The sequence below is a fragment of the Osmerus eperlanus genome, chromosome 1 (genome assembly GCF_963692335.1).
Source record: "Osmerus eperlanus chromosome 1, fOsmEpe2.1, whole genome shotgun sequence".
Classification (NCBI taxonomy): domain Eukaryota; kingdom Metazoa; phylum Chordata; class Actinopteri; order Osmeriformes; family Osmeridae; genus Osmerus; species Osmerus eperlanus.
The window spans coordinates 10309878-10334932 of NC_085018.1; the positions used below are offsets into that span (position 1 = coordinate 10309878).

Sequence of the window (25055 nt, forward strand, 5' to 3'; positions counted from 1 at the left end):
GGTTCTTTGTTCGTTGATTAAAAAAAATATATATACAGATCAATATTAAATTGGCAGAAAAAACTAATTATATTCCTTTCTTACGTTATCGTGCGACAAAACGTAATCGTTTTCAATATTAATTTCAAAAGTGAAAACCCTATGACCGATCAGCCCAATTCGTTTAAAACAATTGGTGTTTTAAAACCCATAACTGTAAGCATGGTTTTCTAAGTTTATGATTTATTGTAACTGGCATAGCAGGTTTTCATTAATAAGTTGTTCCCATTGATTGTAGAAAACCATTGAGTATTTTCATTCATAATGCTGATGGTTAATGCTTAAAACCTCCAGAATGTAGCCTACTTTGACCAAAAACAGGTTCAAGTTGTCGATCTTTCCGTCAAGCCTAGGGGCCTATACGTGAACTGCAGTGAGCTAAAAGCGTACTAGAAACTGCAAAATACCCAGAGCAAGCACAAAGACGCTGGGGTGAAGTGGGGACAGGGGCTGTCTGCGTCCCGTACGGTTTACCCCGGGGAAAGTTGGTTTCAGGTTCGATTCGACAGACATTTGCGGTTTCAAACCTCAATAGGTTTCGAAAAACTAAAGCCAAAGTATAAGAATTAGCGTCACATTGTTGGAAAAAATAACGTACAATATTTCACACATTTTATCTTCACAATTCAGACATTGGTTCGCTTTCAAAACTTAATAAAGATCTAGAAATGCAGCCGCATTACGGATTTCCATCTGGCAGAGCCAAAGACCGTGTATAAAGTGCAGGCGATACATTTAATTTAATTCGTTTGTAATGTTTTGTATTTCAATAGCTCCTCGGTCATGTGACCAACTCCTTAAACTACTTTCAGATTATCCACAAATTACTAACAATCAACGATGGACTGAGATGCACACATGCATATTAGCTCCAAGACACGCCCATTCGCTGATGTTTACAGTGACCATTCAGCTTTGCCAAGCCCTCAGCCCCAGGTGTCAAAGTCCCTCTAGCCTGGCTCCCTTCCGAGCTTCTTCCTCTACATTAGGAAAGCCTTCTTCCAAATTTCAGAGAACTGGGTAGTTTCACAGAGTTCACCTGAATACCATTAGTATTTTGGATGTGTCGTGCTTCTTTGCGTCCATGTCTACGTCATGGCCACCCATTTCCTCATGTGGCCGTTTGACATTCTAACCAATCTGATGATTCAAAGTCCATGTTAATAAGATGTCTATCCTTCATTTAGCATCATATGGTACATTATCACCATCTATGCTCTCCATCATGGCTAGAATCCAGTGACTATGGAATGGGACCAGATTTAAATCAGAACAACGGGCAAGAAAGAATAAATGTTAGATGAATAAGAAAGAGTGAAAGCCAGGACCGAAAGAGGGACATGGTAAAGAAGAACATAGGAAAACAAACAGTTAGGGGGACAGAAGAAACCAGAAAGCCATCAGATCCAGATGGCCAGGCCTGTGTAAGGGTTGGGTGTCTAAGGTAGTCCACCATTCAGACAAACTGATGCCCCTATTTCTCTTGCCTGATGAAAAGGGAAACCGACCACTTCTAAATCCATGTGCTTGTCCCCTTAAACCCAATTTATACTTATGTCGCCGACACTTTTGAAATGGTCGCCGACGGAAAAAAAAAAGTGTCGCTCAGGCTGCTGCATTTATACTTCGGCAAACAGTCGCCTGTGCTCAAGGTTCGCGTGACGTAAACATAATCATTTTACCGTTACATTCATAGCTATGGTTACATTGTTTACGCTTTGTAGCCTAGGTGATCGATCGAGAAAATGGCTGTAGCTAATTTTGAGAGGCATTATAAAGGTGTGGATATGTTCTAACTTGCTCCGCCAATCTCTCCTTTATTCCTTCCATCTTAAACAGCTGTTGAGCGTTCACTGAAAATTCAAAACAATGAAATCAACGACGCGTGCCGTCTATCTAGTCAATCATACTTGCGCGACACTATGTGACGACATCAGCGCCAGTAGAAATTTCTCCTGGTAGGCGACACTTTCAAGCGACGGTTAAAAGTGTCGACCGTGACGCCATTTCTGTCGGCGACCTTTTCAAAAGTGTCTGTGACCTAAGTATAAATTGGGCTTAAGTCTAACTGTGCGTGGTTGTGTATGACTGTGTTGGACCCACATACAAGCCTGTGCTGTTGTGAAGTTGATGAAGTAGCCTACATAAGAGGTGATGTGTAACTGTATGTCACAGAAGTCCAGGGGGATGGGGGGAGGACACAAAATCCCGGACAATTTTGGAACAGTAACACAGTTACGTTGCCCTTCCGTTGCCTCAACGTCATTCGATGACCAAACATTAGTGAAAGACGCCAGTAGGTAACGGCAACGTCACAAAATGACGTGCCAGTCCGTAACCGCGACCTCCTAGCAACGTAATTTTGTGACGTTGCCAGTCCGTAACCGACGTTAATTAAGTAACCTATATTTCTCAATTCTAATGCTTAAATTGGGGCGGTTCATAAGCAGACCTCATTTGCCCAAAATGCTACGTGTTCTTGTATAATAGGCTACACAGTAGCCAACTTTAGGAGGACTATTTGTGTGATGTGATTTGTCAAGCTTATCATAAACAAGGAAGCATTTCAGAATCAGAATGTGTTTTTATCGCCATGAACGTTTGCACAGACAAGGAATTTACTTTGACAGGAAGGTGTATACATTCAACTTATAGGAATCTTAACTTAAATATGTGGTCTACATATACTAAAGGAGAGTCAGTTTTAGTTTTCGATAATTAATTCTGTTTCAGAGTCCTTCTGGTGGCTGCATAGGTGCTTTGTCGAAACCCCCTTATTCTAACAGACAGCAAAGATTATGAGTCCGAGCAGCAGATGGATCATACTCAGTCTGAAACAGAAGGCGTCACTGGTAGTAGTTGTGGTTGTTGTTGTAGGTGCGGCTGTTGTTGTAGGTGCGGTTGTTGTTGTTGTAGGTGCGGTTGTTGTTGTTGTGGCAGTATTACACAAACTGGTCCCACAACAAGATGGTCCACTGCTTATGCTTCCATTGCTTTGCATGAAAGGAAGGCTACCCAGGCTTATAGCAGCTGCACACAGATTTGTAGATACACAGCCAAAAGTTGGAAAAGGGCTGGACCCAATTGTCACTGTAGAGGAAAAATCATTGTTTAACTACACATCCTCCATTGTTTTAAGTTTGCTAATTAATTAAAATAAGTAATACCACAATGTAGAATATACTTAAAATATCAGAAATAAAAGTATTTTCACTCACTTTCACCACGTGTTTATTACTGTACTTTGAATACTATTGAATTATGACATGTAACATTTTGGGAATATTAGAACATCAAAACTTAACTAGTCACTATAGCTGTCATATGAATGCAGTGCAGTAAAAAGTACAATAACTACCATTGATATTTAGTGGACTATAAGTATTAAGTAGCACATCATAGAACTACTACAAATATTATAGAACAGCACTTCTTTACTTTCTTCCACTGGATGATTTTCCAGATCTCACATGTAGTTGGTTTGAGATACTTCAAGGTTGTAAAATACTTATTGGAAACCACATATGATTAAGACTCACCATTCGCTGCAAAGCACTGGTCCTCTTCCCCCCTACATTGTACTTGAGAAGTACATTGAGAGGTCATGGGGTCACAAGTGAAACACCTTAGGGTGTTATCTGTCTGAGCAGCAGGGACTGAAACAGAAAATAATTTAATTTGTTTGACAAAGAGAGAACATTTAAGCTTCACAAAATGTAAGCTGTCTATTTTGTATTTTTTCATCTTACATTAGGTATTTATTTATCTGTACTTACATGGTAGAGTGTCTATGTTGCAATTATCTGTGTTGCAGCACTTAGCAGATGCAACTGCAACCAAAACACCCAAGTTGGCTGAAAATGTCTGAGCTGAAACGTCTGCGGCTGGACACAGGGAGGATGATGCACACGCCTTGAATATTTGCTGGTTTGTAGGTCCATATGAAGTGGCTACAAAATAAAAAGTTGAGTTTGTGAATATTAACGGAAAGAACACATAACTCTGCATTACATTTATTTCACTTCAAAGTAGAACATGGTGTAAAGAAATGCCCACCTTGAATGGAAGCTGTTACACACATCGTCTCTGAGGAACATGTGACTGGAATTGTGGTTGAACACTGCTCATCTGCACAAGTCTGGCACTGAAGTGCCACAGCTAAAATGTGGAGAAAAAATTGTCAATGAATAATGAACACGTCAAATGTCAAATCAAATATCTAAAGTGTATTGATGGTTTGTGAAGACTGAAAAGTCATCTTCTTCTACTTCTTCCCCTTTTTCGTAAAATGGATTGTAAATAATATGGTAAATAAAAATGGTTTAAGTGTCTAACTACTTGACTTTACTCCAGCACACATATTTATATACTTCTACAGCCAAGTCTTGTCATGTATATTGCCTAAGAATTGTAATGTATCAAATATATATTGATTTTGTATCAAATTTTGTAATTTACTCATTTTTATTTTTCATTTTGCTGTATTCGTTATTCTGAATGGTCTTTATCCATTTCCTTCCCCTTTAGACTGCTTCTTCTGCTACTGTATTTTGACATGTGAATTTACCCTTTAAATATTATCTTTTCCATCTTAACCATAATTTTCAAGGGTTGGACATTTGTCTTTGTTAATTCTAATATATCTTCCGGAGATATCAAGAGTAATCCTTCCTAAAAAAATAGTTCTGGTAAATAAAAAATGTATGAAACGTTGTTCATATGCTCTATTGTTTTCAGAAAATATATTGGAAGAATAAGTACAACTGTACAAAAGTACATTTACCTGTGCTGGAGAGTGCCCAGATGAGAGTCAGACAAAGGATCAGCTTCTTCATGATGAACAGGTAAGTACTGAGGATTACTTTCCTTAGACGGCGCTACACTTTATATACTGCACATGGCATTAGGTGTGATCTCATTTTTACTCACCTTCCCACCTTGCTTTCAGAGAAAAAATGCAGGAATGCACGGCACTTTTTTCATAAATCTGGTTTGTTGGCATGATTGGTTTGTTGGCATGATTGGCATTATTATTACACACCTAGCTTTGCACAATGTTATTGTATTCCATCATTTTTAATGTTGTAAAACTGGCAACCTGACATTCTGTTCAATTAAATGGACTGCATTGTATTCCTTTGTAATTTAAATTTAGAACTCATTTCATTTAGTCATTTAGTCATTTAGCAGAACTATTTATTTATATCTTGCATTGCACTGTAGGTGCACTGTAATTTGAATTCTAACCTGGTTTGTCCTGTTGTATCTTATTTCTGAAAAAAATGGTAAATCATATTTGTGTCTTATTTACTGTTTGTATATATACACATACAGGTAACAGGTAACTAGTGCAGCCAACATGTCAAACCCACACATACAATGGGGTCCTATTGTAAATTGGAAAAATCAATCAAAGATTGATTATAAATTGAATCATAAATAAATATAGTATATATATACACTGTGGTCTATGGCTTATCTCGCATACTACTGAACCCATCCACCTAATATGTTTCGTGCTCATTCATGACTGTGTGCACAACACCTAATGTTGTTTCAGAAATTCATACTTTTGACACAATTAGCCAAAGTGTATAAGCAAATGCAAAAAACTGTTACAGGCTTCTGGGTTTCAGTACCCATTGCTACAGCTGACATGGCTAATACAGCTAGCAGAACTAAACACACAGCAGGACTAATATTAGTGTAATCTTTGTTTGTTTATCTATTTATTTTATTGACCCTTTTTTTCTTAAATGATACTGTCTGATACATGAGATGTGCGAGTGAAAATGTGTCTGATACGCTTACAGTTTAGACGGGATGCAATTTGGGTTTGTATTCATTCAATCAAACATTACAGCAGTGATTGTTGAAGCACTGGGTGGAGATCTGCACTCCACTGAATGCACTTTCTGGTTTTTGTTGGCAGTGCGGTGTTGTTGATGTTCTATGACCACATTCCGACACCTGCTCTTGTTGAATTGACGTCACTGACTGTCTATTTTGACTTCAATAATAGAACATTGAAAATCACGTTACCTGATTCATCAAGTGGGTTGGGCCTTGCCCAAAAGGTTGAAAAGGTCGAAAAGGTCACACCTCTCATTATCAGTTTAATATCTGATATGTCCTCCATGCGAGGACAACATATTAAACCGATTTTTGCATCAACACATGGAACAGGGGCTCGTTTAAAAAAAGTGAGGTGAGTGACTTCAAAGGAAGGTAATCGGAATGAGTTTTTATTGCCATGTCAGTCGACACCAACACGGAATTGACTGTGGCCGGAAGGCGCATACAATAAACATATACGGATCCTAATCGAGAAAAAGTCAAAGGTATAAAACAAAATGGAAAAAGTGTGGTGAGAAAAGAAACCAAGCGGGCGGGCATAGGCGGAAATCCCGGGGGGGACACGACCCCCCCCATCCTGGGAAAAATATGATTGTCAGGGTAAGGTTAGCTTTGGGGTTAGACGCGAGAGAGCGGCCGTGCGTACGTAGAGGTAAGGCTTTTGTCTTTGCTTCTTCTGTAGCTGTTTCCTTTCTGTTGCTTTTTCCTTCGCTTTTGTCTTTGCTCCCTGTGTAGCTTTGGCCTTTGCTTTTAGCTTTGGCCTCTGCTTCTTCTGTGGCTTTGGCCTTTGCTTTTAGCTTCCGTAGTTTCGGCCATTCTTGGTCTGGCGGTTGTCGTGGCGACCAAGTGGCCCAGCTGGTGCACGAAGGGTCCGCGTGCGGGGGGCGTCTAATAATGCGGTCATCGCTTCTCGGCCTTTTGCCTCAGATCAAGTGAGTATCTGTCCATATCGGACAGATATTGACCCGCCCCCGTCGATACCGGATCGCCTGATGGGGATCCGGTGACGGGGGCGGGTCGAAGTGATCGTCTGCCTGGGGGCTTCGGCTCCAACGCCAGATGGGGACTTGTCCCCACCTCAGAGTGTTGGGTGTTTCGGTGCCCAACACTGCTGCTTACCCAGATGCGGGCCAGGCCGCAAGAGGGACTGACGGATCGGACTGATGGCCGGACCCGAGGATCAGGAAAATCCTGATCCTAACACTGCAGGGCTTTACAGTTACATACTTGCATATATAGAATATAAAGAGGAGCAGAATAAAGATAAAATGTAAGTATATCTATTAAACTAAACACTTGACATGGTTTTAATACATGGAGACATCCATGTTCTATCTATATCAGAATCAAAATCAGAATTTGGTTTATTTGCCATGTAGGTTTACACAAACACAGAATTTACTGTGGCAGGAATGTGCAAACAATAAACATATACAAATCTTAAATTAAAAGTAAAAAGAACAATAGTCTAACTAATTTTAAGAACTAAACAATCAAAAAATTATATTTATGCCTGTGATTGTTGTGGTGTACAATGCATCTGTTCAATTTTGCAGTCATGGCTGGAATACTTTGGTGGCTGCAACAGACAGCCTCATAGTGAATCATTCGACATAGCCATTACATTCTAGAACTGTAAAGTGTCTTGTGATGGGTGGATTCTGAATTTCTATAAAAAAAATATTCTGCTTGTTCTTAATGTGTGTAGAGGTCTTGACCCAGAATTTCATGTATGTTTCCATAGGTGAGTTGATTTGTGTCCAAGAGATGGTCGGACTAACCTTCTGGACGTTACAGGGCTCTGCTACATTCATATCCTAACTGTTCATTTTGTGCCTCTTCAGTTAAACTGGAAATGGCTATTTTTCATGGGGCAGAGAGCTGGTCTGAATACACAGTAGTGTAATTTGTGTAGGCAATGCAAAGACTTTCACACTTAATTAGTCTAGTTGTCAGTTAATAATTTATGAATGCCTTTTGATTTTGTCATCCAATCTAAAACATCCCTCTTTATAAAACAAGACAGCTGATACAGGGCCATGGCTGTTTAGGATTCGGAAATAAAAAATTTAAAGTGCTGCTTTACATGCATTAGTGCATGGTCATTAGCACAACCCTCATTCATCCCTAAATGTCTGCAAGGAGAAGACTGAACTAGCACGTAGACCTCAGTAGAGTGTCGACTTTGTTTGGTTGACCACTAGAGGGTACTCCAGTAATTTACTGCCATTACTCCGCCATGGCTTTTTACAGTAAAAAGACACCCCTTGCATATTTATCGGTGCATTTTTTGATTTTTGCAAATATACATGCACACACACACTTTCACACTTGTAAAATACATAGGCTACTCTCTGTCTCTCTCAATCTCTCTCTAGAATTACAGTTTTGAATAGCACAATTATTAAAATGAATGAAGTGTCTGTCTACAATCGTATTTTTCTTTGTTTAAGCCCTATTCTACAACAACAATTTGATTGATAGATGAAAGAAAAATATCAGATACAGAACTTCATTCTTAGTCTCAATCCCAATTTTTTTTTTTCTGGATGATAAGTGGATTCTGTTCAGTCCCCATTTCCATCTATGTGGGCACATCCTCCTATTTCTCTCTTTCCCTCTCCCTCCCCTGCTTCCTGTGCGGACTACTCATCACTCTCTGTCCTCCATACGCTCCCAGACATCAACCTTTGACCCAATTCAGCGGCAGGTCAAGCTTCGGGGAAGCATGTTTGTGTGAATATGTGTTAGAGGATTGTAGGCACTCTCCCTTTTGCGGACACAACTGCTTCTCCCATGGCAACCACACCACACTGACTAAATGGGAAGCTGGATCCCCGGTCTCAAATGTAACACTTGTCCTCTCTGCAAATCACTCCTTTAACGCATTCTCTTCTGAAGTTGAGGTTGGAGGGATATATGTAGCCCTGTACTGAATCAAACAAACATACACACATTGGGAACACACAATAGCATATAAGAAAAAATCTATTGTAAATCATAAACAGAACATTTATATACACTACTATGTCAATTACATCCATAGATTATTAAAAAATTATTTACAATAATAACATTTATTAGAAGTTTCCACAGATATTTTTCTTAATTTTTCTATTACGGACAAATTATTCTTTCTATACAAAAATGTATGCTCAAAGTAGGAAAGCTGTTTTAACACAAAGAAAATCTTGAGAAAAAAAATGGCACAAATCATACATATTGCTTATCAAATGACAATGGAGTAAATATATTTAACCTTTGACTTGCTCAACAACTCAAAGGACAGGAGACAACTCTGATTTATGATAACCAATTACCAATTCAAGACTCTGGTACTGACCTTCCGAGCGGTGGTCCCACTGCTCAAGAGCGCCCGGTCCCAACACAAGCTCTTCTCCTGTCTGGCCCCCCAGTGGTGGAACGAACTCCCCACCTCCATCAGAGACACTGACTGTCTCCCCACCTTCAAGAAAAGGCTCAAGACGCACTTGTTCCGGGAGTACAACGGTACTTAGGAATGGTTTGCTGGACCCCATGTTAGTTTCCTCAAGGATCACAATGACTCTTGCTTAGAGTCTTGCTGCTCTTGTTGGTTAGTGGTAACTGATTTTTTTTTTTTTTACTGTTGCTTGCTTTTCTACAGGTATACATGCACTTATAGCGATTCATGTTGTTTAATTGTAACTTGTTTAACTACATGCTCTTGTGGTTCTTCCCTTTGGCACTTATTTTGGTTGTTCACAATATGTGCCCCTAAATACTTTTTTGGGGCTATCTTGTTGTTATTATCAGTGACCTATGCACTTTGTAAAGCTCTGGAAGTCACTTTGGATAAAAGCGTCTGCTAAATGAATAAATGTAAATGTAAGATGATAGCGTCCTCATGTGATCTCATTTGCTTTAGGTATTGGCTGTTTTAGCGTTTCCACCAAACAACAGTGCCACCCTCAGGCTGACAGTAATATTTCAGTGAAGCTGACCTGGCTATGGAACATTCATAAAATATGTATTACATATTTTTGAAGTATTTTATTTTGAATGTATCTTGTCACACTGTGAGTGAAAAAGTTAGTGAAGCACGTAAAAAATATTTTGTTAACATTTATATTGTATTTTTGTTACTATGATCCAACATAAGCCTGTGCTCCGGTATTTTCTTTTGGGTAACACGTGTGGGACTGAACTGTGAGCACTCTGCAAGGACTGAAAGGATAGTGTAATGTTCTCTTCTGTGCATGGTTTGAACAAAACAAGATCGTTTAATGTTCTGATATTAATGTGACGTGATTGGTAGTACCATAAGTGATTTTGAGTGAAAGGTGCATTTACAAATTTGGTAGTGAAGAGGACTGATATTTATTGGGTGTGCTCAAGCCTTCGGCGAGAGCACAACCTTTGTTCTCTCACATATATATTTATTGTGAGAATGCTGTTAAGCATTCTCACTATTGTTTTCCTGTTTCTCTTTATTATTATATCAACTTCTTAGTTCTTCCGCCGTTTTTTGGCCTGTAACTACTTCAGCTTACTTTCAGCTAGAGACACCATTCAACCTTTAAAATGTTCACAAGACATTCAGCTATTCCCAAATGATTCAGCTTTTTCAAATGTTCAGCCAATTTTGAATTATGACAGTTTGAAATACATTAAAATGTTTGCTCCTTCTTGATTTTTATGAATGAGCAGCACACTCTGCTTGCTGCTCTTTTTCTGATATTCAACTAATTTGTCAAACAAATTCCTCTAACGTTCATATAGTTTAACTTACAGAAACAAGTTATACCTTAAAATGTAGGAAAATTTGTCCTCTTTCAGCCAATGTAACTACTAAAGAGCTCACATTTACAGATTTTCAGCTATGAGCCTTGAAGCGAGAGCAGCCTTTCAAATTCTCTCACTAACTTCAATGGAGAGGTGAGTAAAATCAGTCAGAGAAAGCAAGAAGGAACAAGATTTTGAAACTGCCGATAGAGTCGTATTTCTGACCGCACAGACATATAAAGGACATCTCTGGTTTCGGCAGAGTCTTGGGTCTCGGAAAATATCCTTATATTTTGGATTGGACGTATAGTTTTGCGTCTAGGTCAACTTGTTTGAGGTGTGGATGCTAGGTAAATGTTCGTTTTTCTCTCTGCCTAGCTCGTTAGCTATCACAGCTGCGCCATCACCGTGGCAACCAAACAAACAAGCACCAGGAAAGCAAAAGGAACACGTTTTTGAAACTGCAGGTAGAGTCGTATTTCTGACTGCACAGACATATAAAGAATATCTCTGGTTTCGGCAGAGTCTTGGGTCTCGGAAAATATCCTTATATTTTGGATTGGACGTACAGTTTTGCGTCTAGGTTATCTTGTTTGAGGTGTGGATTCTAGCTACATTTCTCTTATTCTCTGCCCTCAGCGCGTTAGCAATCATAGCTGCTCCATCGCCGTGGCAACCAAACAAACACGCACCAGGAAAGCAGAAGGAACACGTTTTTGAAACTGCAGGTAGAGTCGTATTTCTGACTACACATACATATAAAGAATATCTCTGGTTTCGGCAGAGTCTTGGGTCTCGGAAAATATCATTAGATTTTGGATTGGACGTACAGTTTTGCGTCTAGGTTATCTTGTTTGAGGTGTGGATTCTAGCTACATTTCTCTTATTCTGTGCCCTCACCGCGTTAGCAATCATAGCTGCACCATCACCGTAACGACAGACACGCACCACTCAGTCTCTCACACAGGTGATTGGTACGTTTACTTGACCATGAGAAACACGATTACTAGCAATTGTCGGTTTATACCAATAATACGATTACTCCGTTTACATGTGTAATTAGTTATGCGATTACTCAATAAACGCGTCTACATGATTCTTTTTTATTAATCGTTGTATGCTCCACGGACAAAACTTGCACCATCATCCTTCTGCAACAAAGTGTCGCCGTGTCTTCCTGTATCGGCCCTACTGCTGTATGTTTCATTCCATCAACACATTGAATCCTACTAAGAAAGCCGAGTAAACGCACTCAATGGTAGGCTACATCTGCTACTGCTATTACTATCCCAACTATAATTTAATCTGTTAAAACGATAATATTCTTGTTACGACTAGCTAGCCTACTTCTTCTTCTGTTTAACAGTTCAGCTTTCAGCTTCTCCCACATTGTAGGCTATTTTAGCTCTTAGCTTTGTTAAGATGATGCAGTTCAGCTTCCACACTGCCTCTTTTGTGTGACTCACACATTTTTGAAATTCATTTCAGTTTGCGGGTATTTTCTCATTTCTCACTTTTATACTTTTTAAAATATTAAGGTTTTTGTGCAAATTATTCTCCCTTTAAAAGTAATGGTAAATCCTTTCAAATCATTGTTGGAATGCTGCTCCAGCCCCTTTCAAAAATACCTTTCGGTTGCTTTGAAGCTTCAGCTTATAACTTTCTACTAAATTTTCACTATTTTCAGCTTTTTTAGCATGGTCAGCTATCCCCATTCAGGTTTTCAGCATTCTCACTGCTGTTTCGCAGGAACAGCCGTTTCTAGTTATTATTTATTGTTTATTTTCGCCCCCCTAAAACTCAGTCAATATTTGGCCTACATAGACAACGTAGGTGTCAAAAGTTTCGTCTTGGTAGCGATTGAGTTGCTTGTATTGGAATTTACGTTCCGTTGCATGGTTTAGGCTGAAGTTAAGTTTTTGTGGCGAAAAGTGAAGCTAACGGTGGCTAATTTGCTAGCCACAGTCACTGACGTTACTAACGTCACTACGTCACTAACGTCACGAAAACACGCGTGACTACCTTTGGCAGAACATTCGTTTCGCATCTGTTAACTTGGGGGATAGCTAGGCTAACTATAGCTTTACTGCAAGGCAGCTGCAGAAACGCCACAAGCAAAGAGGCCAGGGTGATAACTATTTACTCATTTTACTTTGTGATATGACACACAATTGTGATGTGTAATGTACAGTATAAGCTGATATTATTAAGGAAGTACATCTACTTTCGGAAACAGTAGTCTACTATTTCACTGAAGTATTAGCATCATGACATTAGCCTGTGTTGCCCGGGCAACACATACTACAGTGGTCTATGATGTAGCGTTATCTGTTTTCAATCGTTAAAATAAACATTCCTCACATATACATTTTCGTTGTAGGATTTATTATGACATTAGATTACAAGTAAACGATTTGTGAGTGAAATTATCATTACCTGTGGTTTCAATCCAGTGTATCACTGCAACGCTGTAGCCTACGCGAGACACTACAAAAACATCTACACAGCTGTAGGAAGTCAAACGGCGACAGAACATGTTCGGCACTCCCCTTACTTAAATCAAAAGTCTATCTAACTACTAACCTGAATTTCATTGCCACAGCCTAAACTTTGTCAATCTGTTTATGAAAATAATTAATTTCAGCCTAAACCGTACAACGGAACGTTAAATCCAATTCAACCAACGCAATCGCTACCGAGACGAACACAGCAGTAGTCTAGTACTGTACCGTAGTAGTACAATTTACCGGGGCAGCTTCTCCACACAGGGCTATATTGCATTTTGCGTTGTTACTGACAATGATCGCTACCAGTGAGCTTTTTATGAATGAGCGATTTTCCACTAAATAAATGTCAAGCTTATTTACGTTTTTGGGGGCATATTTTCAGTTAGCAGATGGTACTGTTTGAATCGCGATTCCATCTTCTACTGCCGGTAACGTCGTCGAATAATCTTCAAAGGGGGTTCTTTATTCATGAATGAATGCAATATGAGTAGGCTAAATGCCTGAAAATATCACGAGAAGGGAAAACTTAAAAGGACGTTTAAGTCTTAGAGATTAGGTCAATTTGTACACCGGTCTGCCAAATGTATTCGTTTTGATTCAACGATGAGGCTGCCTCTTGCAGGGGAAATGAGAAGACATCTATTTCATTCTACACTTCACTCGTATTTTCAGTTGTAAATGAGCAGCAAAAAAAAATGCTTTTAAATCTATGTAATCTTTATAAATAATAAGTATGCATTTTTATATAAAATACAGAAATATCAGTTGTAAAAATGTCATTAAAAAACGGACCCCTGTCCAACCGACGCAAGCAAGCACACCCTACAATTTCCCCAGAAATTTTACCCTCTCTAGTTTTCATTGTATTTCAATTATTTTCTTTTGTCATCATTCATGTGTTTCTAGAGAAATGTCATAGGGTATTTAAACTGATCGTAAAGTTTCTCTAGTGGAGGCTTGAAAATAATAGTACCGGTAACTGGATATTGCCATATTTACACTTCATTGGTAAGAGTTTATATATTTCAGCCAGCTCACAATTCAACTGCTGGGAACCCAGGTTCAAGTTTATCTTTATATTGATGAAATGTCCCATATGGCTAAGAAAAGTGTTACACACACCTACAGCGACGCAACACATCATTCTGTGTTATTCTATTCCTGTGACTCAAGTCAAAATATCCAAAACAATATTCCCCCAATTTTTTTCCACTATGTTAACAATTCAATTATAAATTAACTGTGGGGGTCAGTGGCATCGCTGGCCTCCATCCCTCTCCCATTGAGGGTGGGGGAGGGATGGAGTGAGAAAGGGTTTGGAGGGAGGGCATTCAGAAGGGGTTGGGGTGAGGTGGGGTCTGGTGAAGGGGGTTGGGGTGAGGTGGGGTCTGGTGAAGGGGGTTGGGGTGAGATGGGGTCTGGTGAAGGAGGTTGGGGTGGGGTCTGGTGAAGGGGGTTGGGGTGAGGTGGAGTCTGGTGAAGGGGGTTGGGGTGAGGTGAGGTGGGGTCTGGTGAAGGGGGTCGGGGTGAGGTGGGGTCTGGTGAAGAGGGTCGAGGTGAGGTGGGGTCTGGTGAAGGGGGTCGGCGTGAGGTGGGGTCTGGTGAAGGGGGTTGGGGTGAGGTGGGGTCTGGTGAAGGAGGTTGGGGTGAGGTGACGTGGGGTCTGGTGAAGGGGGTTGGGGTGAGGTGGGGTCTGGTGAAGGAGGTTGGGGTGAGGTGAGGTGGGGTCTGGTGAAGAAGGTTGGGGTGAGATGGGGTCTGGTGAAGGGGGTTGGGGTGAGGTGGGGTCTGGTGAAGGGGGTTGGGGTGAGGTGGGGTCTGGTGAAGGAGGTCGGGGTGAGGTGGGGTCTGGTGAAGGGGGTTGGGTTGAGGTGAAGTGGGGTCTGGTGAAGGAGGTTGGGGTGAGATGGGGTCTGGTGAAGGGGGTTGGGGTGAGGTGGGGTCTGGTGAAGGGGGTTAGGGTGAGGTGGGGTCTGGTGAAGGGGGTTCAAACAGGGTGTGACTGGGTTATTACGTTGACTGACGACCCTTCAGAATATTACAGTATTCAAGAATAACAGCATTTCTGGAAAGTGGCGGAGAGACAGCTTTAATAACTAGAGAGGGTACAATTTCTGGGGAAATTGTAGGGTGTGCTTGCTTGCGTCAGTTGCACAGGGTCCGTTTTTGAATGACATTTTTACAACTGATATTTCTGTATATTTTATATAAAAATGCATACTTATTATTTATAAAGATTACATAGATTTAAAAGCATTTTTTTGTGCTGCTCATTTACAACTGAAAATACGAGTGTAGAATTAAATATGATGTCTTCTCATTTCCCCTGCAAGAGGCAGCCTCATAGCTGAATCAAAACGAATAAATTTGGCAGACCGGTGTAAAAATTGACCTAATCTCTATGACTTAAACGTCCTTTTAAGTTTTCCCTTTTAGCCTACTCATATTGCATTCATTCATTAATAAAGAACCCCCTTTGAAGATTATTCTACGACGTTACCGGCAGTAGAAGATGGAATCGCGATTCAAACAGTACCATCTGCTAACTGAAAATATGCCCCCAAAAACGTAAATAAGCTTGACATTTATTTAGTGGAAAATCGCCCATTCATAAAAAGCTCACTGGTAGCGATCATTGTCAGTAACAACGCAAAATGCGATATAGCCCTGTGTGGAGAAGCTGCCCCGGTAAATTCTACTACTACAGTACAGTAGCCTACTAGACTACTGTTGTGTTCGTCTTGGTAACGATTGCGTTGGTTGAATTAGATTTAACGTTCCGTTGTACGGTTTAGGCTGAAATTAATTATTATCATGAACAGATTGACAATGTTTAGGCTGTGGCAATGAAGTTCAGGTTAGTAGTCAGATAGTTTCACCTATTGAAAGACTTTTGATTTAAGTAAGGGGAGTGCCGAACATGTTCTGTCGCCGTTTGACTTCCTAAACAGCTGTGTACTGTAGATGTTTTTGTACTGTACGTGTGTCTCGCGTAGGCTACAGCGTTGCAGTGAGCAACACTGGTTTGAAACCACAGGTAATGATAATTTCACCAACAAATCGTTTACTTGTAATGTAATGTCATAATAAATCCTACAACGAAAATGTATTTGTGAGGAATGCTTATTTTAACGATTGAAAACAGATGCATCATAGACCACTGTAGTATGTGTTGCCCGGGCAACAGAGGCTAATGTCATGCTAATGCTTCAGTAAAATAGTAGACTACCGTTTCCGAAAGTAGATGTGGGCCTACTTCCTTAATAATATCAGCTAATATTGTACATTACATTTCACAATTGTGTTTCACATCACAAAGTAAAATGAGTAAATAGTCACCCTGGTATGGAGAGAGATATGTCTCAAAAGTATTCGTAAATGCAAGTACCATGATCCACAAATGTTTCAAGATTTACAAATGTGTTTTGCGATCCACAAAAACAAAATTCTTACTTGTGATTTGTAAGTTTGCATTTACATAAATGTGTTATGATTTGTACACATAGATGTCCGTAAATATATATTCGTAAATATATCTTTTGTAATTTCTTAAAATACTTAACATTTCGTGTGTGCATTTCTCATGATCTGTCACTACAATTCGCGTATGAAGTGTTGAATCTGCATTTGTGGATCGCCCAATACACGCGTGCAATCCTTCTTCCAATGACGTAATTTTGAGACATTATTTTCGGTCTTTTGCGATCCACACACAAATAGCTTTTTGAGCCACAAACACAAGCCCCCCCCCCCCCCGCCCCCTTTTATACAGTAACATCTGATAGGGGGCAGTGTTGTTCTCTGCTGTGATGGCTGTGTTCTCTGCATTGATGGCTGTGCCAACATTCAGGGATTTCGCTCCGTTAGGGCGCTATCTAGCTATGGCTGGACAAGAAGGATCATCTGCTGATGGTGTGTCAATAAAATGTGTAACTTTTCTAAGAGAAGTGATTGTAACTGCTCATAAAAAACATTACCATACTACACATTTTATTAGCTAGCTGGCTTGCTATCTCACTGTTAAGCAAGTAAGGCAATTTCAAGGGATTTTTACTTACTGTCGAAGACACACCATCAGCAGGCGATCCTTCTTGTCCAGCCATAGCTAGATAGCGCCCTAACGGAGCGAACTCCCTGAATGTAGGCCTACTACACAGCCATCAATGCAGAGAACTACACTGCCCCCTATCGGATGTCACTGTCTAAAGGGAGGAGGGGGGGGGGCTTGTGTTTGTGGATCAAAAAGCTATTTGTGTGTGGATCGCAAAAGACCGAAAAGAATGTCTCAAAATTACATAATTGGAAGAAGGATTGCACGCGTGTATTGGGCAATCCACAAATGCAGATTCAACACTTCACACGCGAATTGTAGATTTACAAGTGACAGACCATGAGAAATGCACACACAAAATGTTAAGTATTTTAAGAAATTACAAACGATATATTTACGAATGGACATCTGTGTACAAATCATAGCACATTTATGTAAATGCAAGCTTACAAATCACGAGTAAGAATTTTGTTTTTGTGGATCGCAAAACACATTTGTAAATCGTGAAACATTTGTGGATCGTAATTGCATTTACGAATACTTTTGAGACATATCTCTCTCCATACCCTGGCCTCTGAAGGATTCAAAATCTATGTGTCTATTCCAATATGTAATGATGGTATTCAATGACACAAATCTGTGTTCTAGAAAGAGTGGTCTGGAGTCGCAGAGGTCCGATAATATCAGCTTTAATGCAGCAGTTGGAAATCAACAAGTACAGAGCTCTGGGGTTGTCTACGTTTCCCTACCCGCAACAGAGTTTGGGCTGGTTCACGAAGTCCAACTGGCTATCTTTCCCTGCCCCAGTATATCATATACAATGCAATTGAAAACACAAGTATCATAAAAAGGGTTGAGCTTGTTCTCTCGTGCGTCAGGGAGTTGTTCTTGCCTACGCGCGTCCCACCTGCTCGGGTGCCATCTCCACCCAGTTTCAAGGTTGTTTCTGAAAATGAAGAGATAGAGACACAAAGAACAGCCTGCTTCCCACACTCAGTGTGAGACCCAATGTTTAAGCCTGAGCACACTTCTAAGTTCATAACTTTAATAAGCACAATGCATAACTTTAATAAGCACAATATATTCTTTACTTCTTTGCTTGTGGCGTTTCTGCAGGTGCCTTGCAGTAAAGCTATAGTTAGCCTAGCTATCCCCCAAGTTAACAGATGCGAAACGAATGTTCTGCTACAGGTAGTCACGCGTGTTTTCGTGACGTAGTGACGTTAGTAACGTCCGTGACTGTGGCTAGCAAATTAGCCACCGTTAGCTTCACTTTTCGCCATAAAAACTTAACTTGAGCCTAAACCATGCAACGGAACGTAAATCCCAATAGAAGCAACTCAATCGCTACCAAGGCGAAACTTTTGACACCTAGGTTGTCTATGTAGGCCAAATATTGACTGAGTTTTAGGGGGGCAAAAAGAATAATAACTAGAAACGGCTGTTCCTGCGAAACAGCAGTGAGAATGCTGAAAACCGGAATGGGGATAGCTGTATGGCAAGCCTTTTTAACATTTAAAAGCTAAGTTTGACTATCCGGAATTAACATTGTAGATATCAACAACGTCTTTCTGACTAGTCGTAATTACATTTTGGATAGTTGGAATTGTCATTCAAGATATCTGTAACGTAATTGTGACTAGTCGAAACTACAGTTAGAGATATCTGTAATTCAGTTTTGACTAGGCAAAACTGAATTACAGATATCTGCAATGACGTCATTGGAAACGACATTCAACTCGTCACACATCTTAACCCTTGTGTTATCTTCGGGTCGTTCTGACCCATCAGTCATTGTGACCCACCGTCGTATTGCGACAACTTTACCGCATACAAAAACAAAGTGAAGCATTTTCTTTTAACCGTTGGGCTGTCTCAGACCCCCCACATTGCGAAGGTTAAAAGAAAATTATTTTTATTTGTTTTTGTATTGGGTAAAATTGGGTAAACACAACGATGGTTCGTTATGAACCTTTGGGTCATGTGACCCGAAGGCAGCACGAGGGTTAAATGACAATTGCGGATATCTGTAATTCAGTTTTGACTAGACAGAATGAAAGTTAAAGATATCTCAAACGTCATTATGACTAGTGCAAATTATTGTGCATGACGTTGCTCTATTTTAGATATCCATAAATACGTAATTCCCCCTCCCCGCCATAATCAAAGTGAATGGATAAACGAGCAGTTGGCTGTAATCGAAAAAACCACCAGAAAATGGCATGAAATTGAACGAGCCCTCACACAGGGGATTTGTGGAGAGAGAGAACGTCGTTCTATTGAAAACTGTGAAAGAAATCTCGGAAGAATTGAGCATTTGCTGTCACCAGACACAAACAACGAACTCAAAAGCAGTTTGGCTCAACTGAAAACTCTAATAGACGCAAATTTCCGTGCTGGGGAAGACCGACGTTTCTCTGTCAGGTGCATTAGTTCAGGTGAGTCTCTCTATCACTGCATTCATGCATTATTATATGCATTAACGTATGGGGAAATGATCCGACCTAGCCGGTGTTATGTGCCTTCTGGTTTTTCCACCTACTGGTTTCCGAGACTGTCCAGATGCCGTGTAAACCTATCTTTCTTTTTTTAGGGAGAAGAGGCCGACCAGCCCTTGATGTTACCAGAGAACACATTGAATTTCTGCTGAAGCAAGGCCATACAATTGCAAAAACTGCTGAAATACTGGGATGCTCCTCATCATTTCTGTACAAGAAGTCAAAGTTGATGGGTATACCTGTTAGAAGTATGCTGTCTGCAATAGATGATGGTGAACTAGAACAACATGTGAGGCAACTTCAGAGCCAATATCCTAATTCTGGAAATGAGGTAATTGGTGGTCTTTAGGCAGTATTTAATTCACATTTGTGTGCCATTGTTTTGTGAAAATCATGTCAATTTAGATCTATTCAAAAATCTGTTTCAGATGATAAGAGCTCTGTTGCGCGCACAGGGTGTGCTTGTTACACGGTCCAGAGTGCGTGAGATGTTGACATGGGTAAATCCTACTGCTACTGCAAGGAGATGGAGCCAGACAGTTGCAAGACGTGTTTATCATGTACCTTACCCCAATAGTTTGTGGCACATTGATGGGAACATGCGTCTGATCAGGTTATTATTACCAGTCATACTTTTTATATTTTGAAAAGACCTTCAGCAAGTGAAAAACTGGACTTTACAGCTATATTGTTTCCAGACTACTGTCAATAGTATTATCATTTTAAAGTAATATTTGTTTTTCAACCTTTCTAGATGGGGCTTTGTGATTCATGGTGCAATTGATGGATACTCCCGTCTGATTACTTACCTCAACTGCAGCACAGACAATCGTGCCACAACAGTGCTTTCTCAGTTTTTGAAAGCAACATGCCTCTATGCCCTACCGTCAAGAGTCAGATCTGACCATGGTGGTGAAAACATCCTTGTGGCTTTATTCATGCATCTAGTTCAAGGACTTGAACACAGAGGTTTCATAACCGGACAATCCGTTCACAATCAGAGAATTGAACGCCTTTGGCGTGATGTATTTTTGCATGTGTTGCAGCACTTTTATCTTATGTTCTACTCCTTAGAGGATTCAGAGGTTCTAAACCCAGATGATGATGTCCACAGACTTTCACTGCATATTGTTTATCTTCCTGAGATTCAAAAAAGACTGGAGCAGTTTAGACAGGCCTGGAACCTCCATCCGTTGCGAACTGAAAATAATTGCACACCAACTCAACTCTGGACAGAGGGCATGCTCAAAAACATTGCAACAGACAGCACAGCTGTCAACAATGTGTTTGGGGAAAATCCCTACAGCGACCAAAACATTGATGCCATCCTAGCGCAGTATGGAATTCAAACACTGCCTTCACTTGATGAGGAAGAGTTCCCAGCTGTTAATGTAGAGCCACCTCAACTCATCCTCACTCAGCAACAACAGACATCTGTACACAATGCAATCCAACACATTTCTGATCTAAAGATGAAATATCAGGCTTGTTGTACTGCAATTGTCAGTATTTTGCAAACTCAGGTATAGTCCAATTCCAAGCCCAGAGACAAAAGTTTCTTGGCTGCATATATTATCCAGGACGGAAAGACATTTTTAGTTTCATCAGCTTTAATCCTCTGAGGACTGAGGGCATTTCTATATATCTTCATGAATTCGTCTTTTAAGGGTATTTGCATATATAACTGATACCTACAGAGCCTACCTACAGGTGACATGGAGGAAGAAAAAAAAAAACGTACTTTACATGTTTTTTTTTTCTTCTTCGTTTTTATTGTTTTTTTTTTCCCTCAATGTCACTTCCGGGGCTCCGTAGACCCCATGTGTTTCATATCAAAATATTCAGAATAAACTCAGCTTTATGCATAGTGATGCCCAAAATTGTTCCAGATTGTGTGAAGAGATAATTTGTCGTAAAGCGGAAATATTTCTCAAATCTCTTGTGAAGCAAACCTAAACTTAATTGTTTTGGTGCTTGAAATTAGTTTTTTAAAAGTCTTGGGTTCACAATAGCATTATATATGAATAAAATGGTAAATGTCTTACATTACATTCTGTAATATCCTTTTGAGTAGGAGTTTTGTTAAACATCACTCGGACATGCCAGTGCATCTTTTGCCCTCAGAGTTTAAAATAAGGCGGTATGGGTGGTGCAGCTGCAGCTGATGGAGCTAATGCCAGGTGTGCTAGATTTGTGGGTGCCAGTCCAGACATTGGCAGTAGCTAACAGCACTGTTGGTGTTGTGTTGTTTCTTTATTTATAGTGTTGTTAGCTGACAATATTTTTATAGTTCTTTTCTACTTCCATTGTTATGATTTGTAGAAAAAGTGTCTAATTAGTATGAATGAGATTTAAATGTTGAATAAAACTCTTTAATGTATGAAAAATGTAAAACATCTTAAGGTTTAAATGTAATATGAATCTATAGACAAGATTTGAAAATGCATAAAAAAAATGTATTCAATAATGACGTGACGCCCATTTTTTTGTGTCTATAAGGTGAAATTAAATTTAAATACATTTCATTTAAAAAACAGACAAACAAATTACATTAATACATACTTTTTTTAGAGGCCATATTTTAAAGAGTTTGGTTTTAATTCATTTTAAGAGAATAATTGGCGATTAAGGGCAAAAATGTCTAAGTGGTCTAACCGTCAAAACTTTGTACCAACATTTTTATCTTGCTTAAAAAGGTCAAATTTCTTAATAAAAGATCTCATTAACTACTTGGGCATTAACCTAAATTAAAGGTTATTATACATATTTACAATATATTTTATAATTATGCTTATATTTATTTTTATAATTTTGGGAATCCTGTCAGTCATGCTAGCTTCCTGAAATGTCAAGTGGTGGGTGTAACCTAAGGTGTAACCACCATTTAAGGTGCCATTTTGTTAAAATCAGCAAGACGACCACATGACAGAAAGTTACATCAGAGAAAAGGACCCCTGATCAGCATAACTGCTGCGTCACAAGATTAATAACTGATAAATATAAGTTAATAAGACATTTTTAGGTTAAGTTCAGTTCTTTGGTTCACATGTCAAATGGTATGACCCAAGTAAAACATTGAAAAACATTCTTTTGAATGAAAATGTGTATTTAGTGTAAAAATTATGTTTGATTATTTACACCAAGGCCATATGCTGATATGTGTCCATTATAATGCCTGACCAATTTGATTTTACATTGAAATGTCAAATGGTGTAACCGGTTACACCATTTGACTCCTATTACAAGCCTCTCAATTTTTGGCCAATCTTTTCAAATATAACTAGTTCAGTTACTGGTCCCAGAGGTTATATGAACTTAATTACTATTTAGAACTATTTGTATGTGTTCACTGTTTGAATCTTTTAAAAGTGGAAGTAATTTATCCAACACTTAATTAAGATAGCTTATTTAGCTAGGCTAGGCTAAATCATTATAGTGCAAGGCCTTAGTGTTTAAAAAAGGTTTTACCCTTAAATTACAATTTCCATATCATTCCTTTGCAATGTTACAATAATTTCTTAACAATTTAACAACATAGAAGGAGCCAGTTGAACTGTGACCCCTAATGTATTACAAGAACAGCAGCTTTGAAATACCTAAAACATTCAAGGATTATTTAATTGAAGTATAAAATGTTACTTAAATATTAAAAATGCCATTGAACAAAATGCAGTTTATCAAATTGAATTCAGATAAATGCACCAGAATAAGTTAAAGAGCTCATATTATGCTCATTTTCAGGTTAATAATTGCGTTTAGAGGTTGTACCAGAATAGTTTTACATGGTTTAATTTTCAAAAAAAACACCATTATTTTTTGTTGTACTGCACATTGCTGCAGCTCCTCTTTTCACCCTGTGTGTTTAGCACTCTGTTTTAGGTACAGAGTGAGACATCTCACTTCTGTTCCATCTTTGTTGGGAGTCACACATGCTCAGTACCTAGGTAAGGACTACTAGCCAGTCAGAAGCAGAGTATGAGGAGGTGTCCTGACAGTAGCTAGGTAAGGACTACTAGCCAGTCAGAAGCAGAGTATGAGGGCGTGTCCTGACAGTACCTAGGTAAGGACTACTAGCCAGTCAGAAGCAGAGTATGAGGGCGTGTCCTGACAGTACCTAGGTAAGGACTACTAGCCAGTCAGAAGCAGAGTATGAGGGCGTGCCCTGACAGTACCTAGGTAAGGACTACTAGCCAGTCAGAAGCAGAGTATGAGGTCCTGACAGTACCTAGGTAAGGACTACTAGCCAGTCAGAAGCAGAGTATGAGGCGTGCCATGCTAGCAGCTAGGCGAGCATTATAACGTGTGTTCCAAAGTGACCACGTTTGTCTCTGAAGTAAAGGCTGGACTACAACAGAGCTGTTTGGAGCAGTTTGTGAACAGTGTTTTCTGTTGGAGATGGTAAGTCCCTTTGGGGGGGACTTTGGGCTTTTTCACTTTGTAAACCTATGACATCCCAAAAACCATGAGCTCTTTACCTGTAAACATGTTAAAGGACATGCACAACCCTAAACAGACTTGCTTCTCCCTCTCTCTTTTACCGATCTATCTACCTCTTTCTCACACACAAATACTGTTCACACATACACACACAATTTTTTAAGATGTTAGTTGTTTAATTTAATCTAATGAGTTATAATATATTTAAATATTTGTCATTGAAATTAAATTAAACGGTAAGTTCAATTCAAATTTTTCTTGAAAAAATGATGTGCAGGGAAATTAATGTTTGATAAAATGTAATACTCTACTCCACTGTAGAAACAATTTAAGACTTTTTACACAATTTGTCGAAGATTATTTAGAAAACAAATGTTTCCAGCACGTCTACCACTTGATATTGCAATAACAAATATAATTTAAATTTAGAAGTAAGACTAATAAAATCTATTTTTGGCTGAAATTTGGAAATAGGAGTTAATTTGTATGAGTGCACTCACAATGTAGTGGATGAAATATTAAATATTAATCATTCCTTTGTGGATACACCACTTGACATTTTAGGTCCATTTGGTCCTACCTGTTAAAAAAAAGGGTGAAAATCCTATTTCAAATGAAATAAAATGTACAATAACACAAAATATACATTTTAATGAAACTCAATGCCTTTAAAAAAGCTTTTTCAAAGTTTTTGAGTCTTTTTCATCCTTATTCGTCATTGACCCATGAATACTTGGAAAAGTGGAGAAGGATCTAAATATTTATGAATGGGATTGAAAAGATGAATAAAAAAATGAACAAGCTGGTAATGTATGAAAAAACATGGAATGTTTAATGGCTTGAATGGGGATTTTAGATTAACAGTTAAGGAGAGAGGTTTAACAGCCAAAAATACCTTAAATA

The 25055-nt window shown here is 39.2% G+C and overlaps 2 protein-coding genes across 2 annotated transcripts; one reads left to right on the top strand and one right to left on the bottom strand.

Moving 5' to 3' along the window:
• Nucleotides 1–2603: 2603 nt before the first annotated feature.
• On the bottom strand, nt 2604–4944 carry LOC134018386 (integumentary mucin C.1-like). Its single transcript, XM_062458305.1, has 5 exons — nt 4823–4944; nt 4096–4197; nt 3816–3989; nt 3579–3695; nt 2604–3129 (listed from the first exon to the last, which is right to left on the bottom strand). The coding sequence occupies exons 1-5, from the start codon at nt 4872–4874 to the stop codon at nt 2819–2821; spliced, it is 756 nt and encodes a 251-aa protein (XP_062314289.1). The 5' UTR covers nt 4875–4944; the 3' UTR covers nt 2604–2818.
• Nucleotides 4945–19435: 14491 nt separating this feature from the next.
• LOC134018343 (uncharacterized) lies at nt 19436–21334 on the top strand. The gene is made up of 4 exons (XM_062458246.1): nt 19436–19655; nt 19811–20046; nt 20144–20328; nt 20470–21334. The coding sequence occupies exons 2-4, from the start codon at nt 19945–19947 to the stop codon at nt 21242–21244; spliced, it is 1062 nt and encodes a 353-aa protein (XP_062314230.1). The 5' UTR covers nt 19436–19655; nt 19811–19944; the 3' UTR covers nt 21245–21334.
• Nucleotides 21335–25055: the final 3721 nt, after the last annotated feature.

Excerpts from the sequence above, each read along its gene's own strand:
- LOC134018386 (XM_062458305.1), bottom strand. The coding sequence starts at position 4,874 with ATGAAGAAGCTGATCCTTTGTCTGACTCTCATCTGGGCACTCTCCAGC. Across the intron at positions 3,990-4,095 it reads TGTAACAGCTTCCATTCAAG|CCACTTCATATGGACCTACA; the intron begins GTGGGCATTTCT and ends TTTATTTTGTAG. Across the intron at positions 3,696-3,815 it reads CAACATAGACACTCTACCAT|TCCCTGCTGCTCAGACAGAT; the intron begins GTAAGTACAGAT and ends TTTCTGTTTCAG.
- LOC134018343 (XM_062458246.1), top strand. The coding sequence starts at position 19,945 with ATGGGTATACCTGTTAGAAGTATGCTGTCTGCAATAGATGATGGTGAA. Across the intron at positions 20,047-20,143 it reads ATCCTAATTCTGGAAATGAG|ATGATAAGAGCTCTGTTGCG; the intron begins GTAATTGGTGGT and ends AATCTGTTTCAG. Across the intron at positions 20,329-20,469 it reads GGGAACATGCGTCTGATCAG|ATGGGGCTTTGTGATTCATG; the intron begins GTTATTATTACC and ends CAACCTTTCTAG.